General features: G+C 42.6%; 2 protein-coding genes across 11 annotated transcripts in view; both read left to right on the top strand.

Moving 5' to 3' along the window:
* The window catches only part of LOC139759245 (uncharacterized), a 35,587-nt gene extending 23,442 nt beyond the window's left edge, over positions 1 to 12,145 (top strand). For 3 of the 5 annotated variants that reach the window (XM_071681363.1, XM_071681364.1, XM_071681367.1), the window contains exons 7-15: positions 624 to 1,305; positions 1,574 to 1,751; positions 4,020 to 4,283; positions 7,240 to 7,435; positions 7,955 to 8,099; positions 8,377 to 8,508; positions 8,858 to 8,980; positions 9,246 to 9,396; positions 9,655 to 12,145. In XM_071681363.1, coding sequence (XP_071537464.1) covers positions 624 to 1,305; positions 1,574 to 1,751; positions 4,020 to 4,283; positions 7,240 to 7,435; positions 7,955 to 8,099; positions 8,377 to 8,508; positions 8,858 to 8,980; positions 9,246 to 9,396; positions 9,655 to 10,080 — 2,297 coding nt within the window. In that variant the 3' untranslated portion in view covers positions 10,081 to 12,145. The remainder of the gene's footprint in view (positions 1 to 623; positions 1,306 to 1,573; positions 1,752 to 4,019; positions 4,284 to 7,239; positions 7,436 to 7,954; positions 8,100 to 8,376; positions 8,509 to 8,857; positions 8,981 to 9,245; positions 9,397 to 9,654) is intronic. The other 2 variants (XM_071681365.1, XM_071681366.1) reach the window with 2 other exon arrangements.
* Positions 12,146 to 17,247: 5,102 nt separating this feature from the next.
* Slik (Sterile20-like kinase) overlaps positions 17,248 to 17,975 on the top strand; it is a 119,793-nt gene continuing 119,065 nt past the window's right edge. For 4 of the 6 annotated variants that reach the window (XM_071681370.1, XM_071681373.1, XM_071681368.1 and 1 more), the window contains exon 1: positions 17,296 to 17,441. The gene's annotated coding sequence lies outside the window, so the exon portion shown is untranslated. Of the gene's footprint in view, positions 17,442 to 17,975 lie in introns of all 6 variants that reach the window. The other 2 variants (XM_071681374.1, XM_071681369.1) reach the window with 1 other exon arrangement.

Here is a 17,975-nt window from a genome sequence, read left to right on the forward strand (position 1 = left end):
CTTCAAATCTTGTTTACCGTCTCGGGACACACAGCTCACGCCACCTCCAGAGCAAAAACCTATTTATTCCCTAATTATTGACAATGAAGCGAAATGCCAGGCAAAAAATAAATAGATAAATAAATAGGTTAGATAAAAACTAAAATCTTCTTTATCAAGACAGAAGTGGAACATCCAAACACGTAAAATATCCAGACACACAGCCATGTTGCATCACCACACAGAACCGAGTCACAGCAGCTGCTGTAAGACATGACCCTAACACTGCGGCCTGATACTCAATGTGGCAACACCAAAGGTTCCTGCATCACAGCCAGATCACTTTACCTACACTTCCTCATTGCTACACGTCCGTCACCCACCACAACACCAAGATTGCCAGGACAGGCAGGAATCATGGTTGTGTCGTGTGTGTTTCCCAGGCAGTCATGGCCTTCCTCTGTCCATCCCTCAACATGTACCATCCTCCAGGCTAATCTCCACTGAGCTGTACTTACTTCTAAATTCTAAACTCCAGCATACACATAAGTCAAGACCTGTACTTCCCCTCTGCAGCATTTACCTGACAGTAGCAGTATTTCCAGAGCAGACCGTGAACACTCTGTTATCTTTCCCTCCCGCAGGCGACCCGCCGCATGTATACACGACCCCGAAGACCAGCCCTACCGTCATCGTGGGCGTAGGCCTCAGACCGCACGGTGGCCAGCATCAGTTCCTGACGCCCATCTCCACTACACCCATCCCACCGTTCTCGTCCATCTCCCCATTACTCCCCACTACCAGTGCCTTCCCGTCCATCACCTCAACATACGCATCTTCCACCCCGAGTATATCTTACGCCCCACCGGCCCCCACCGCTAGCCACTCCCCATCTGCAGTAGCCACCACCTACTCCCCAGTAACGCCAGCCTCGACCAATATCCCTCTCATCCCAACCGTCACCTACTCCCCGCCAGCCTCATCAACAACATACTCCCCACCAATCCCATCAACGACCCCAAGCATCCCAACCACCACTTACTTCCCACCAATCCCAACCACTACGTACTCACCACCAGATGTTCCCACCACCACTGACGAACCCACTCTCTTCACCACCACGACTTCCTCCTTCGAGCCGGCCACCACGCCCATCTTCCGTGTCACAGAAATCCCTGCAACAAACGAGTCCAGCACAGTGTTCCGCCTGACGCCTCCCTTCGTTGACAACGGCCAGTTCTTCCCTGGGGTCGCCATAAGAGATGAAATCTTACCTTTCCGGAAGGAGGAGCAACCTCTGCCCTTTGATACTTTTGCAGACGACAGGTTGGTTGTAACGACCGAGTTTTGACATGTGGGAGGAGAACATCTCACGTGGATTTTGGGAAAGGATTTAAAGTTAGCTAAATGTGATGGAAGACACGACGGAAACTGACGATTTTTTTTTTTTTATAACTATATCATAACTTTTTACAAATAATTTCTCTTTTTCTTTAATAATCTGATTACCTACGTAAGACTTCTGAACAATTTCGTTAAGTTTTACCTGTGTTATGGTCCGTATGGTCTGGTAACGGCGGTATTGCTGTTCCAGCAGTGATAGTGAGGAACTGTTCAACGGGAGTGTGAACATACCGCTGGAGAAGATCACGTCAGGTCTGGTGGATGGTAGGCATCTAGACCGTATCCCCGGCACAGACTCCAACGATGATGACCACATCCTCTCGCCTTTCACCAAGAGGAAGGGTAACGCCACGGAGCCTGATATCAAGGTAAGGAAGTCAGGATGAGGATCAGTAGCAGAGGAAGACAGTGTGGCAGGATGAGGGTCAGTAGCAGAGGAAGACAGTGTGGCAGGATGAGGATCAGTAGCAGAGGAAGACAGTGTGGCAGGATGAGGATCAGTAGCAGAGGAAGACAGTGTGGCAGGATGAGGGTCAGTAGCAGAGGAAGACAGTGTGGCAGGATGAGGATCAGTAGCAGAGGAAGACAGTGTGGCAGGATGAGGATCAGTAGCAGAGGAAGACAGTGTGGCAGGATGAGGGTCAGTAGCAGAGGAAGACAGTGTGGCAGGATGAGGATCAGTAGCAGAGGAAGACAGTGTGGCAGGATGAGGATCAGTAGCAGAGGAAGACAGTGTGGCAGGATGTGGGGAGGAAGCGCACTCCGTAGTGTAAGGGTTAACAACATTGTTACTTTGAATGACAGATTTCAGTGTACAGAATTTGTAACATGTTACTTCTCAGTGTGTAACATGTTACTTCTCAGTGTGTAACATGTTAATTCTCAGTGTGTAACATGTTACTTCTCAGTGTGTAACATGTTATTTCTCAGTGGTTCGCCTTTCAACTCACCCTCTTGCAGTTCTCAACATGAGCCCATTTTTTTTTCGCCATGATTTGGTTTCTCTCTCACAGATATTACTTTGTCTTCAGCTCCCCCGTGAGCTGGTAACCTGCGGTGTAGCGCTGTTACCAGCACCACCCGGCAGCCTACACCACGTCCCACCGCTGGCCAGCAGACCTCGTCTGTGTCCACAACTGTATTCCTCAAAACTGTTTCCCTTCCCCTCTGCTCCACCTTAACCGGCTTGTTATAATAGAGAAATCCACACGACTATCAAATCTACCATAAATATGACAATTTTTAACAGGAAACAACCGACAATATTCATACACATTCAAGCTGAAAGTTCAAGAATCATTACCTGAAATGCGACCCACAACAACATCAGAGCTGCTTGTTTGTTTCTGCCTGACACGAACCGGTGCTGGAGGCGGGGTCGCCCCAGGGATAAGTCGAGCACACAAAGGCCTGTTCCCTACAAGAAACACAGAGGCAGAGTCTCACCGAGACTGGCAACCTTACGTCCCTCTCAGCCAGGTGACAACCAACTCGCGTTTGAAGCACAGACTGTAACACAGACTGTTACGTATACTGTAGCGTATATTTGTGAAGGGGGAAGCACCACACCCTCCTTCATCGTCTATTGTAGCTGGTCCTCTGCGGCCCACCTTACAGCTAGTCATAATTATATAACAACGAAGTACGTTTCTACGAGTCATAACACCATTGGCTTCACCATACATGCAGGTCCCTGACCTCCTCCCTCCGTTCACGTGCATGATATAATTCGACGAGAATTATATAATGATAATAATAATGATAATGATAATAATGATAATAATAATAATAGTAATAATAATAATAATAATGATAATGATAATTGATAATGATAATAATTTATAATAAATATTGTAAGTAAGCAGTGGGCGACAGTTTACCATTGATAACATTTGGTCCTCTGCGTGGGTCAGTGTCGTTTCTTTGAGCGTCCGGTGTCACACTGCTAACTTAGTGATGATATCTGAACTCCACGTTCTTATATCAGTAATAATTTGTATAATAGAAGACATTGTCTATCAGTACCATATCAACCGCTGAGAGAGATCTACTGTACACGATGGATGTTGAGGAAGTCAGTATTTTGCTGAGGTAAGATTCTCTCCACAGACTTGGTCATATATGATCACGTCTTCAGACCAGGCAGAACTTCCGGGAAGTCGACCAACATGGATATTTTCACTGGGTCAGGCCCGGGTTTTGTCATGATTTCTAAAACGTTATTCGTTCTTTTTCTCAGTAATGATTTGTTCCTCGTTTTTTTTTTTTTTTTTGCATACAAATATATTAGAATTAAGCTTTAGAGAATGGACCAGCAGGGTTAACATTATAGTATCATGTGTAGCTGATTATGTGATATATTTTCTTTTGAACAGTCAGTCAGTCAGACATGTTTTTCATGCAGATACCATATCCTGAGCCATCCCTTGTATGTAATACGTGTTATTGTTTTCGAATATTCATTTAATTCCATAGAATAGGTTAAAGAAAATTAATGTTTATCATTCATCATGGTAATGGTGACTGCTTCCATAATATGATTTTTTCTTATTAACTGTATTTCTTACACTGATTTCAATTGTGTGTAAGAGTAAAGCTAGACCGACACATAAGACCCTCGCCCCACCTCACCACAGGAGGAGCCGTCCCAGTTGGTGGCTAACCCTGCACCACCACCGAACGTAGATGACACCCTCCCTCCTCTGCTGCACGAAGACCACGATCCCTTTGGCTTCTATTCAGATTATATCGACCAGATCTTAAACCAGGAATCACCTCCCCAGACCCTGATTAACTCCCCTTCCCAGGAGCAGCACCCACGCCCCTCCGTCTCCACAACTTCGGGCTCACATCATCGGTACATACCACCACCACCGACAACCTCTCCGTCAGCCTCGCAGGTTGTTAGAATGAAAAAGAACTGTTAAACTCGTTACCACAGATAGTTTTAGCCTTCAGCCCATAGATGCTTGAATTATTTTATATTTTCTTACTAGAAAACATGAAATCTATAACCTTCCTATTCCCGTTTCATGTATATTTCTCAAGATCCTGTGTGCCCCGAAAACCTCCATACCCAACAGATTCCTACACTGTTACTTATCCTTGGTTGTCACCAGCTTACCTTAAACCTTGAAAAACTCAGCACACTGAATGCACATTGGCTCATGCATTGACACATTTTCCCTTGTACACCGGGACATTATCCACATTTTCTTTAAATGCAATAAAATCTTTCCATGTTACAAGACATGAAAGATGGAATCACGTTAACCCTGTGCTTCGTCCGCATCTGGCGGCACTCGTCTAAGCCTAACATTTCTTTCGTGCATGACATTTTCTTAGCACTTGTTTCAGTTAGTAATGCAGTTTAGAAAGACGTTTCTTTGCCTAGATTTAGTTAGAAATCATCAAATAGATTAACTTGGTATGATCCAGGCTAGAAAGCCATGCCATGTCTGTTTAGATATCATTTCATGAATTCTACTCCCATTCCACATTTCAGAAATTATACATTATGCTTAACTGATGAATACGCAAGCCGATACTGTATACTTAACTGATGACGGCATGTGCTCAGGTTATCTTGAACAACCCTCCTGAAAAACACGAGGAACCACCACTTTCCTAACGCTTCACAAACACCTGCACGAAGCTTAGCCAGACGTGCGGGGAATTAATGGCCGCCTTCTGTACCTTGGGTTTGAGCAGAGCATAGTGGATGGGGTTGGTAGAGCACCTGATATTTACCACCAAGAGCTACCATATCTTCCATCTTAAATCTCTGAAAAATTTATATATAAAGGGACTCATTAACTACAGCAGAGGTGGTTCGTCGTGTTATGGTCGTGTTGAGAATTAATGTGGTTTGTTGAGTTCCGGGTCTGGACCTTTCTTACACTATTGTTGGACAATTCATCTTGAAAACATGATTTCATACGCTCTACCTATATCTTTAGTTATTTCAAAGCTTTATATATATATATATATATATATATATATATATATATATATATATATATATATATATATATATATATATATATATATATATATATATATATATTGAAATGGTTTGGTCACATGGAGAGAATGAGTGAGGAAAGATTGACAAAGAGGATATGTGTCAGAGATGGAGGGAACGAGAAATGGGAGACCAAATTGGAGATGGAAGGATGGAGTGAAAAAGATTTTGAGCGATTGGAGCCTGAACATACAGGAGGGTGAAAGGCGTGCAAGGAATAGAGTGAATTGGAACGATGTGGTATACCGGGGTCGACGGGCTGTCAGTGAATTGAACCAGGCATGTGAAGCGTCTGGGGTAAACCATGGAGTTTTGTGGGGCCTGGATTTGGAAAGGGAGATGTAGTTTCGGTGCATTACACATGACAGCTAGAGACTGAGTGTGAACGAATGTGGCGTAATGTCTTTTCCTAGCGCTAACTCGTGCGCGCGCGGTTGGAGGGGGAGGGGGGTAATGCCATTTCGTGTGTGGCAGGGTGGCGACAGAACTGGATGAAGGCAGCAAGCATGAATATGTACATGTGTATATATGTATATGTCTGTGTATGTATATGTATATTTACGTTGAAATGTATAGGTATGTATGTGTGCGTGTGTGGGCGTTTATATATATACATGTATATGTGGGTGGGTCGGGCCATTCTTTGGTCTGTTTCCTTGAGCTACCTCGCTAATGCGGGAGACAGCGACTAAGTATGATAGATAAATAGAATAAGAGTGTGTATATATATATATATATATATATATATATATATATATATATATATATATATATATATATATGTATATATTTGAAAATCATTTTCCTGGGATAGGGTGACTAAAGAAATGTTTTCTTTACTGGTCACTTGTCAGACTTGTATAACAGTCCTGTTAGAAATGTTTTGATAACTTAAAGAACTGGTGTTGATCAAGTGTACGCTTGCTGATGTACACATCATGATAATAACACTGTGAAATTACGTAATGCAACAAGTGTATAGATGATTGTTATTACTAATCTGTAAAATACAAGTAAGACTTACCGTTACACGACTTCAAAACAAAGAATTGAAAAAACAGTTTTTGTCCATATTTATGTTTGATTTGTATGGAACCATTTCTGACTTAATGAGTAAATAAGCAGTGGACAGCCAATAACCCCAACATAGATATACAGTGGGCCGTCTGCTACATTACGTTGCTGACTTCGCCGCTTTAAGTAATGCTATCATGAGTCTCCACGTTACTGTTCTCGTACGTACAAACGACAGATTTTATAATTCCTGTATTGATTATACGATCTTAATGTATTCAGCATCATCACACTGACTACAGTGAAGACATGAAAGGAAAACAGGAAACACACAAAAAATCAAATAAATTCACACATGACTATAACGTATGTATATATGTATGGAAGTACGTACGTATGTTTTTTCGGTGCATTACACATAACAGCTAGAGAATGGGGGTGAGCGAATGTGGGTTCCTGGCGCTACCTCGCTACCGCGGTATACGGGGCAAGTTTGGATTATACTAGTAGTCAGGTATACTGTGTTTCACCAAAAGCAACGGCTGCTGTATAAGTACTTTTCTGTTTATGTCTTGTAACCAGTACAGTCATGACCATGGATCATGGGAAGTATTGTTAAAGATCCGTAAATCGTGGTCATGTGAAATATATATCTCGTGGCTGACGTGAAACCATCAATTCATGTACATTCTCGTTTTGTATTGTAAGAGCAAACAGGTGCTGTCACGTGCAGCGTAAAGGGTTGATAACATCCAAAACATGGTGAAAAAAAACAAAAAAACATCCATATGTAACAGCGACCTATGTCTTCCTTCCAGGTGCGTCCATCCTCGGGAACCCACCTCCCTAAGTTACCCGTCCCGCAGGTGTCCGCTACTCCTCTGCCGCTAGACACGCAGGGCGAGAGGCAGCCACCCAAACCCCAGCTGGTCGGTGCAGACGGTCTTCCAGTCTCAACATCGACAGAGGTCTGGCACGGCCCTCAGAGAAAACTGGCGCAAGTCAGTTTTCCAGGTAATCCCATAACTCATCGACAGCGCATGTAACGTGAAATTGTTATGAACCGTTAAAAAAAGGAGTTTAGAAATCTACCCGAGACAGATTGATGCCTAATACAATTATGCAGAAGACTTTTGCTTTCATTGGTCTTTATACAGAAAACATTGGAGTTATTTTTTTTTTCTTAAGCGTTCCAAGTTTTTATCTTCTAACCTATGGGAAGACCTTAGGGTGTTCTTTAAGTGCGCTGTTTTTGCGTTCACCTGAAATCATTAATCGCGTCCCCTGTCGCTTAAATTTCCTCTCTGTAGATGTGTTACGTTTTCTTAGGACGTAAAATTAGGTAATGTTGAGCATACATTAATTTCATGTCAACCGATTTAGTTTGCAATGTGATAAACGAGAATAGTTTGTATGTTGATCACATTGTAGTAGCTTAAACCATCCTGGATGTTCTTGCTATTATCTGTTTCGTCAATGAAGTATAAAAACAATAATGATATATGAGGTTCATATCCATGCTCACGCCGGTAGGTGGTGCCCCACCCCAAGGCGTCCCTCCACGCCCGGTAACAGCGGAGGACTTGGCTAAGTTGCCATCTTACCTAAGGGAGGCCCCAACTTGTGCCACCTTTCCAACCAACAGATCCTTCTGTGTCCTACCTCAGGACTACCCAAGGTAAGCGCTCTGCTTCCTCCTCATTTATATATTCCCTTTTCTTCCCTTCACCAGCTTATGTAAACAGATGATTGATTTAATCTAGTCACTCAAAGTCTAGTACAACATCCAAGTTTCTAAGTCATGAAAAAGAAAATGAATGGTATAGATCATTAAACTGGTGTACTTTTTTTTTCTTCAGCCAGACATGGGTGTTGTATAGCTCATGCTAACATCTCCAAAAGGTCTGTGCTTTCTTTAGGTACACTTCACTCTAAGAATTGTTCATTTTCCGCAGCCACCTCGCCTCGAATTTGGTGACCAAGTTCCGTGAGGAGCTGGTGAAGATCCGCGGTGTGCTGAACCAACTGCCATCGCTCTCACTTGACCTTTCCCAGGCCCAGAGCCAACTACCCAACATTGACACCAGGTCAGCCCTCTGACTTCACACGTTAGTTAGAATTACAACGAGTAAGATCAACTACCAGTGAGTGCTATTCAGTGGACTTTAACTCCACATCAGCAATGAAAGCGTATATCTGCAGGTTGTACAGACATATTATGGACGTTCTCTTAAAAGAACTTGTGACAATTGTTGTGATTAACAATGATTAGAGTAGTTATTTTTCAGGAAAAAATCGTGATTATATGTATATCAACACTGAATCATGTCCTCCGAAAACTAATTATCCTTCGTGACGATTATAAATGAATATTCTTAATAATGTATTATGCAAATTAGTATGATGATGCCAGTCACGACTACGTCTTCCGTTCAGTGTGAAGTGTGAGAGCGAGAGGCGAACGGTGAACCTCAGCTGGTCACGGGACGTGCTGGGCAACTGGTTCGTTATCATGCAGACGCCACCCTTCGCTCAGCCTCTCACTGTCACCACCTGCAGGTAACCCGGGGACCGTGTGCTGATTCTCCGGAATTTTAATACTTTTCAGTCTAATTTGTATTTCTTTGGTTTGCTCGTCTGATGCATGATAGACCCGCTGTTGCCAACCCAGAAATAGGGATGGCATACACCTTTTCTTTATTCATTTTGCTACAAACTCGACCTCTCTCTGTTCATGTTAAGCTCTGCCTGTAATGGCAAAATCTCTTAGCTTGTAGATCCTTCAGTTTAACAGAGTGTAAGTTACGGTGTTGTTGCTCTGCAGCTCTGCGGCTCGGGCCCGGGGATGCCGACCCCTGCTCCAGCCACGTCCTCTCATCGCTCTGCAGCCCAAGGACCCCAAACCTCGCCCCTTTGTCTTCGACTTCCCTCTGCCTGTGGCGTGTGTCTTCGCCGCCGTCGGTCCCACGCAGCGTGTAAGCCTCCCACAATAGGCTTGGGAGGCCCGTCAGACCTACCCTAAACCTGCTAGATTCCCGCTAAACACCCCTCAGCGTCACCCGCTTACTGTCTGATTAGTATTTCACTCATCTGGTGTATGTAGTTAAGATAAAGATCTTCAATTTGAGTATAATGTTATGCAAATAGTTTAAGGTACAACGTAAGGTCCATAGAGCTGACAATGATGATGAATGGGTGTGGCAATGACCCGGCCTGTATCATTCCATCCCTAGGCCTCCAGCTCCCCTGTGACTGTTGTCGTCACCCCAGATGACCATCTACTGGCGCCATCGCCCCATGACCCTGACGTGGACAACTCCTCTGACGTCAACCCACACACAGCCATCCGTCTGACTGATGATGACTCCCTAACCTCACACCCAACTGAGTCAGCATCGCGCTCATCCGTGACATCATTAACTAATCCAGTCTCGCTCTTAACGTCATCGTCGAGTCAGCCAATCACGAGCGACCTTGTGACGTCACATGCTTTCCCGCTTCCACGGGGTCCGGGCACGCTAGCAGACCTACCGACCGGTGGTGATGTAGATATAATATACGAAGTGGAAGACGAGGTCAATCAAAAGTCGGGATGCACAGATCCTTCTCTCTCTCATGTCTTCCTAACACTCCCAGTCATTTTACTCGTCCAAAGATAATAATACTAAACAGCTTTAGCTACAATATTCTCAATATTGATATTTTAATAGCGGCAGTAAATTTAGTTCATGGTTGTCATATAAATTATTCACAAAGGGTTTTAGTTTCTGACCTTTATTATATTTTGACTGAAGTTAGTTTGGCTTCTCTTGCCAAACTGAACTTCAGACACCACGACCCTTAACAAGGACGGTATAGTGCTGGAGCAAGACCCGTAGGTATGATCGCCTACCTTTCACCTGAACCGTAAGCCATGTCGAAGGCCAGGCCATCATACGCGAGGGTTGCAGCGTGGTGCTCAAGAGTTTAGATTAATGTATGCTGGAAGTGAATTAGTCACTCAGGCCATGACGGTACAATTCTCTGCTCGCGGTGCAAAACCTCCCAATACTTAGAACGCCTTTGCTTCCCTCCTCCCAGACACAATACATACCCCATGACGCTAACTTCCCATCTTACCCAAGACTACTGTATTATGCTATATAAAACTACACACAGCTGTACGGGACACTCTCTAAACCTTCTCTTATAAAGCGGAGCGTGACTGGGCAGCTTGGTGGGACGGTGAGTCAACCCTTGTGGCAGAGGTTCGTGTGTGAGTCAGGCATCGTGGCAATGTTCCCTCACACCCACCAAGATATATGGAGACGGTCTACACCCAATGCAACCCTCCTGCACTCCATCCGTTCTCCTTAACCTGGAGTCTTTCTTATCTAGTGATACACTATCATTTCAACACAAGTTTACTGTACTGTAGAATATATATATATATATATATATATATATATATATATATATATATATATATATATATATATATATATATATATATATATATATATATATATATATATTATGGATTCTTGTCAAGTATGTTATTCTATATAACTTGGTGTACAATAATTTCTAGCTGCTTCATTATCTCCACACGTATGTATGAGGTAAATCTGTCTTCAGCGTGATGAACCTCACTCAGGATTTTCCCCTTGAGCACAACGGTACGGTCCTCGGGTATGATAACGTGGTCTTTCACCTGACTTTTAAAGGTCAGATCTTAAGTCAGGTTACCACAGAGGTAGTGTGTACCGTCGTGTTAAGGTCAGGTTGCCACAGAGGTAGTGCGTACCGTCGTGTTAAGGTCAGGTTACCACAGAGGTAGTGCGTACCGTCGTGTTAAGGTCAGGTTACCACAGAGGTAGTGCGTACCGTCGTGTTAAGGTCAGGTTACCACAGAGGTAGTGCGTACCGTCGTGTTAAGGTCAGGTTACCACAGAGGTAGTGTGTACCGTCGTGTTAAGGTCAGGTTGCCACAGAGGTAGTGCGTACCGTCGTGTTAAGGTCAGGTTACCACAGAGGTAGTGCGTACCGTCGTGTTAAGGTCAGGTTACCACAGAGGTAGTGCGTACCGTCGTGTTAAGGTCAGGTTACCACAGAGGTAGTGCGTACCGTCGTGTTAAGGTCAGGTTACCACAGAGGTAGTGTGTACCGTCGTGTTAAGGTCAGGTTGCCACAGAGGTAGTGCGTACCGTCGTGTTAAGGTCAGGTTGCCACAGAGGTAGTGCGTACCGTCGTGTTAAGGTCAGGTTACCACAGAGGTAGTGCGTACCGTTGTGTTGCAGGTGCATAATTAAGCATGTTACCACCGTGTTCAAGAGGTTAGTATCTGTCATCCTATTTTAGGTCGTCACTGTCCATCCAGACATGTTGTAAAACAGTTTCAGTGATATCGTGTTAACTATAAATACAGTTGACCGAAATATCCGTCGATCCGCAGACAGAAACACTAGACGGTCTCCAGACGGGGAGTGTGAAGCCAACCTTTCTACCTATGGTGACCAGTGGCATCATCACAAACCAGTGTGCTGACACAGAGAGTAACCTGACACACAGCAACATCACTATGCAATAATCATACCTATTCTTTGACCAGATCTAAGTTATAATGTGCTAAATCATATTGTCATGTTTTTCTTTTACTCGGTAAACTCATTATCACAAATTGCTTATCTATACTATCAAAGCACTTTTATATCTAGCTTGATAAAATAAAATGTATGGAAAGTTTTCGTGTTTATGAACCTCTGTATTGGACGCCTAGATGCCAGAAATTACTTTGAAAATATGCATGAATCATTTTTCTGGTGCATCCAGTCATTGTTTTTTTTTTTTTTTATACTTTGTCGCTGTCTCCCGCGTTTGCGAGGTAGCGCAAGGAAACAGACGAAAGAAATGGCCCAACCCCCCCCCATACACATGTATATACATACGTCCACACACGCAAATATACATACCTACACAGCTTTCCATGGTTTACCCCAGACGCTTCACATGCCTTGATTCAATCCACTGACAGCACGTCAACCCCGGTATACCACATCGCTCCAATTCACTCTATTCCTTGCCCTCCTTTCACCCTCCTGCATGTTCAGGCCCCGATCACATAAAATCTTTTTCACTCCATCTTTCCACCTCCAATTTGGTCTCCCTCTTCTCCTTGTTCCCTCCACCTCCGACACATATATCCTCTTGGTCAATTTTTCCTCACTCATCCTCTCCATGTGTCCAAACCACTTCAAAACACCCTCTTCTGCTCTCTCAACCACGCTCTTTTTATTTCCACACATCTCTCTTACCCTTACGTTACTCACTCGATCAAACCACCTCACACCACACATTGTCCTCAAACATCTCATTTCCAGCACATCCATCCTCCTGCGCACAACTCTATCCATAGCCCACGCCTCGCAACCATACAACATTGTTGGAACCACTATTCCTTCAAACATACCCATTTTTGCTTTCCGAGATAATGTTCTCGACTTCCACACATTCTTCAAGGCCCCCAGAATTTTCGCCCCCTCCCCCACCCTATGATCCACTTCCGCTTCCATGGTTCCATCCGCTGCCAAATCCACTCCCAGATATCTAAAACACTTCACTTCCTCCAGTTTTTCTCCATTCAAACTCATCTCCCAATTGACTTGACCCTCAACCCTACTGTACCTAATAACCTTGCTCTTATTCACATTTACTCTTAACTTTCTTCTTCCACACACTTTACCAAACTCAGTCACCAGCTTCTGCAGTTTCTCACATGAATCAGCCACCAGCGCTGTATCATCAGCGAACAACAACTGACTCACTTCCCAAGCTCTCTCATCCCCAACAGACTTCATACTTGCCCCTCTTTCCAAAACTCTTGCATTTACCTCCCTAACAACCCCATCCATAAACAAATTAAACAACCATGGAGACATCACACACCCCTGCCGCAAACCTACATTCACTGAGAACCAATCACTTTCCTCTCTTCCTACACGTACACATGCCTTACATCCTCGATAAAATTGTAAAATACAATATAATCTTTACTACAACTTTCCACACTGGACTCTCCCTTACAAGAAAACCATCTTCCAGAAGTGTTTACAATACAGTTCCTTATGGAAGTAATCAGTTGGTTAAGCTATATGACTTCTGCTATGCGGAGGAAGCATTGAGATACACAAGCTGCTATAAGCATATGTACAAACCAACGATGCGTTAGGATATAGAAAATATCAGAACACACGCACACACAAAAGGACTGTCAGAAGGAATGTTAGAGGGAAAGGTAGTGTCAGTAAAAAGAAAGATACACAGATTAACATACGATGAAACATAGATAGGCATAGATAAACAGATAACTAGATATGTAAACAAGAAGATTAATCAAAAGTTATATATATTCATATGAAATACATAAACATAACTGGTTATTACGTAAACAGTAAGACAGAAAAGAAGATACAAGGTATAAGTAGACGAACGGGAAAATTTAGAGCTGCTTCTATGCATGATAGTAAGTCTCGCTACACTTGGTACACTCAGAGCCGCATAGCAAGTCTCGCTACACTTGTACACTTAGAGCCTCATAGCAAGTCTCGCCACACTGGTACATTCAGAGCCGTATAGCAAGTCTCGCTACACTAGTACACTCAAAGTCGGATACTACCGCAGCATTTCTTGCTATAGTAGTAAATTCAGAGCTGGATATAGACATAGCACTTTCGGAGGACTACCAACGCCACGCCATCTCTCCATGGGGCTCAGTCCTCTGTTCATGAAATGGCGAATATATATATATATATATATATATATATATATATATATATATATATATATATATATATATATATATTTTTTTTTTTTTTTATACTCTGTCGCTGTCTCCCGCGTCTGCGAGGTAGCGCAAGGAAACAGACGAAAGAAATGCCCCCCCCCCCCCCCCCCCATACACATGTACATACACACGTCCACACACGCAAATATACATACCTACACAGCTTTCCATGGTTTACCCCAGACGCTTCACATGCCTTGATTCAATCCACTGACACACTATATATATATATATATATATATATATATATATATATATATATATATATAGTGTGTGTGTGTGTGTGGTTGAGAGAACAGAAGAAAGGGCGTTGAAATGGTTTGAACACATGGAGATGATGAGTGAGGAAAGGTTGACAAAGAGGATATATGTGTGTCAAAGATGGAGGGAAGAAGAAGAGAGAGACCAAATTGGAGATGGAAAAATGGAGTGAAAAAGATTTTGATCGATCGGGGCCTGAACATACAGGATGGTGAAAGGCGTGCAAGGAATAGAGTGAACTGGAACGATGTGGTATGTTGGGGGTCACGTGCTGTCAATGGACTGAACCAGGGCATGTGAAACGTCTGGGGTAAACCATGGAAAGTTCTGTGAGGCCTATCTCTGGGGAGAGGGGAGAAAGAATTCCTCTCACGTATTTCCTGCGTGTCTTATAAGAGATGCGGAAATTTGGCGCTAGAAACCCTTCTCTTGCATTTCAAATTGTAAAAGATGGAACAGAAGGAACCAAGCGAATGGGGTTTATCCTTCTTGAAGGCTTCAGCTTGGGTGTTTGAATGTGTGTGGATGTAACCAAGATAAGAAAGAAGAGATAAAGTGGCATGTTTGAGGAAAGGAACCTGGATATTCTAGTTCTGAGTGAAACAAAGCTCGGGGCCTGAGCATGCAGGAGGGTGCAAGGTGTGCAAAGGATAAGAGGGAATTCGTGCGATATGATTTACAGGAGTCGACGTGCTATCAGTCGGCTAATCCAAGGCATATAAATCAGTCAGAGGAAACCACGGTAAAGTCTGTGGGGCCCAGTAACACATAAGGGACTCTAGTTCGGTACATTACATCTAGAGAATGGATGTAAATAGTTGTTCCTGGAGCTACCAAGTCAACGCAGAAAATAAGAGAACGTGTAGAAAAAAAGTCATATATATATATATATATATATATATATATATATATATATATATATATATATATATATATTGGAAAGGAACACAATTTTGCGCGTGATCAAGATATTCCTATGAGTCCACGGGGAAAATGAAACACGAAAAGTTCCCAAGTGCACTTTCGTGTAATAATCACATCATCAGGGGAGACACAAGAGAGAAATATAAGTCAGTTGATATACATCGAAGAGACGAAGCTAGGACGCCATTTGGTAAACATGTGATTGTCCAAAACATGTATACCGGGGTTGACGTGCTGTCAGTGGATTGAATCAGGGCATGTGAAGCGTCTGGGGTAAACCATGGAAAGTTGTGTGGGGCCTGGATGTGGAAAGGGAGCTGTGGTTTCGAGCATTATTGCATGACAGCTAGAGACTGAGTGTGAACGAATGGGGCCTTTGTTGTCTTTTCCTAGCGCTACCTCGCACACATGAGGGGGGAGGGGGATGGTATTCCATGTGTGGCGAGGTGGCGATGGGAATGAATAAAGGCAGACTGTGAATTGTGTGCATGGGTATATATGTATGTGTCTGTGTGTGTATATATATGTGTACATTGAGATGCATAGGTATGTATATTTGCGTGTGTGGACGTGTATGTATATACATGTGTATGTGGGTGGGTTGGGCCATTTCTTTCGTCTGTTTCCTTGCGCTACCTCGCAAACGCAGAAGACAGCGACAAAGCAAAATAAATAAATAAATAAATAAATAAATAAATATATATATATATATATATATATATATATATATATATATATATATATAATGTCTTTGGTGTTAATGACATAATAGTACGGGAAGTTATTCTTCGTAATACAGCTTACTCTGGCGACTGATGCCATTAAGACTTTTTATATGCAATACCGTATATCACTAATATCCAGTTAATAAGGGAGTCTTCTCATCATGACAATATTGTGATTAAAGCAACATTAAGAAGAAAGGTACGTCAAGAAGATTCTCCACAGATTCGAAAATAGAAAATTAATTGCAAGCCGTCATACTTGATCAGGAGGGCCAGATCAACATTCAGTATGAGGGATGGTACGACCCTTGAATCTAAGTCTGGCCTTTGATCTGCCCCTTCATGACTCCGCCAGGCCATCATACCTGTCATATTCGTGTTCAAGGGTCGTGCCACCGTGCTCAAGGGTGGCACCGTCGTACTCAAAAGGTCAAAATACACAGTAAGGGAAGGTGTAGCTTCCTCTTTATTGCTAGCGTCATCCAGCGTCATGAACTTAACCCAGTGATGAACTTAACACTGTGGCACTACGTTTAACTTTCCAGCCCTGAGTTATGATTATGTCCCACAATGAAATGATCAGGTAACAAAATTTATACTGAAATACTACTTGGGTAAGAAGAAATATGAGCAAATGAAAGGCACACAACGGCTCAAGTACCTGATAATTCAGTGTCCATTTAATTGTCAACCAAGGTGAAGTACTAAAGTTACATTTATATATATATATATATATATATATATATATATATATATATATATATATATATATATATATATATATATATTATCTAGTTTTAAGATAAGTGCGTACAAGATCATGAGTGCCGTTATGAACTGAACACGGTGAATATGACCACTGTTCATGAAACAATGGCACTTAGTTCGCAATGAATGACTACATTCATTCTTTGGTAGACTCATTGCTTATATGGGTGCGGTGTTGAGCAATTTGATGCAATATAAGAACCTGTTGAATACATCTAAATCCTTGTTGGACCATGTTTTCTAACTTAGCAGTATAGCCGAGGAACTGACTAATAACAAATTTCTTTTCTCCTCATTCTGAAGAAAACGGGCGCCATGAATGACTCGTTTTTTCTTTTTAGGGGAACCTCCAGTAGCGGCTAGCGAGCGAGCCTAGTTGAGGTGTGGTGGTACACAATATGGCGTTTGGAGTTGATAAGCAATGAGTAATTTCTTTAAGTTTGTGATGTAAGTAGTGATTTCTGATTATGTGGTACTGTGCTTCAGATGTCTCAATGGATTATGGTCGAAAATTTTACAGGTAAGAGTCATAAGGGAGTTGTGAATGAAGAATCATCAGTGTTGTTTACAAAGAGGTTTCGTTTTCCCAAGTATTGTGAATGAGGAAGTCAAATGACCAAAAGTTAGTTCCTGATCTTTCAGTCTGCATATTTAGACAAGTTTGATAAGTGTAGACCATTCAAGTGTGTAGGGGATTGAAAGGGTGGTGAACAGTGACTAGTAAATTTGGGATAACCGATGAAACATGAGTAAACGTCATCCGCTTCAGTAGTAAACTGTTATGTTTCAACTGACAGTTGAGCTCGTCCTACTCATCTGTAACTCACACATACTATTAAATGTGACTTGACCTTATCGAAGAGAAAATATTTTTAAAACTGTTGTGTTCATATGAAGAAGAGTGAGAGAATACGTTAAATTTTAAGTCTCGGAAATTTATGTGGAGCAAGTCTGCATCAAGATTTTTGTTTATTTTTTGTTGTAGGAAACTGGCATATTGCCACGGTAAGTTGCAGTGGTCATGATGAGGGACAGTATGTATCTACCGACACCT

This window comes from Panulirus ornatus, chromosome 32 (genome assembly GCF_036320965.1).
Source record: "Panulirus ornatus isolate Po-2019 chromosome 32, ASM3632096v1, whole genome shotgun sequence".
Taxonomy (NCBI): Eukaryota; Metazoa; Arthropoda; class Malacostraca; order Decapoda; family Palinuridae; genus Panulirus; species Panulirus ornatus.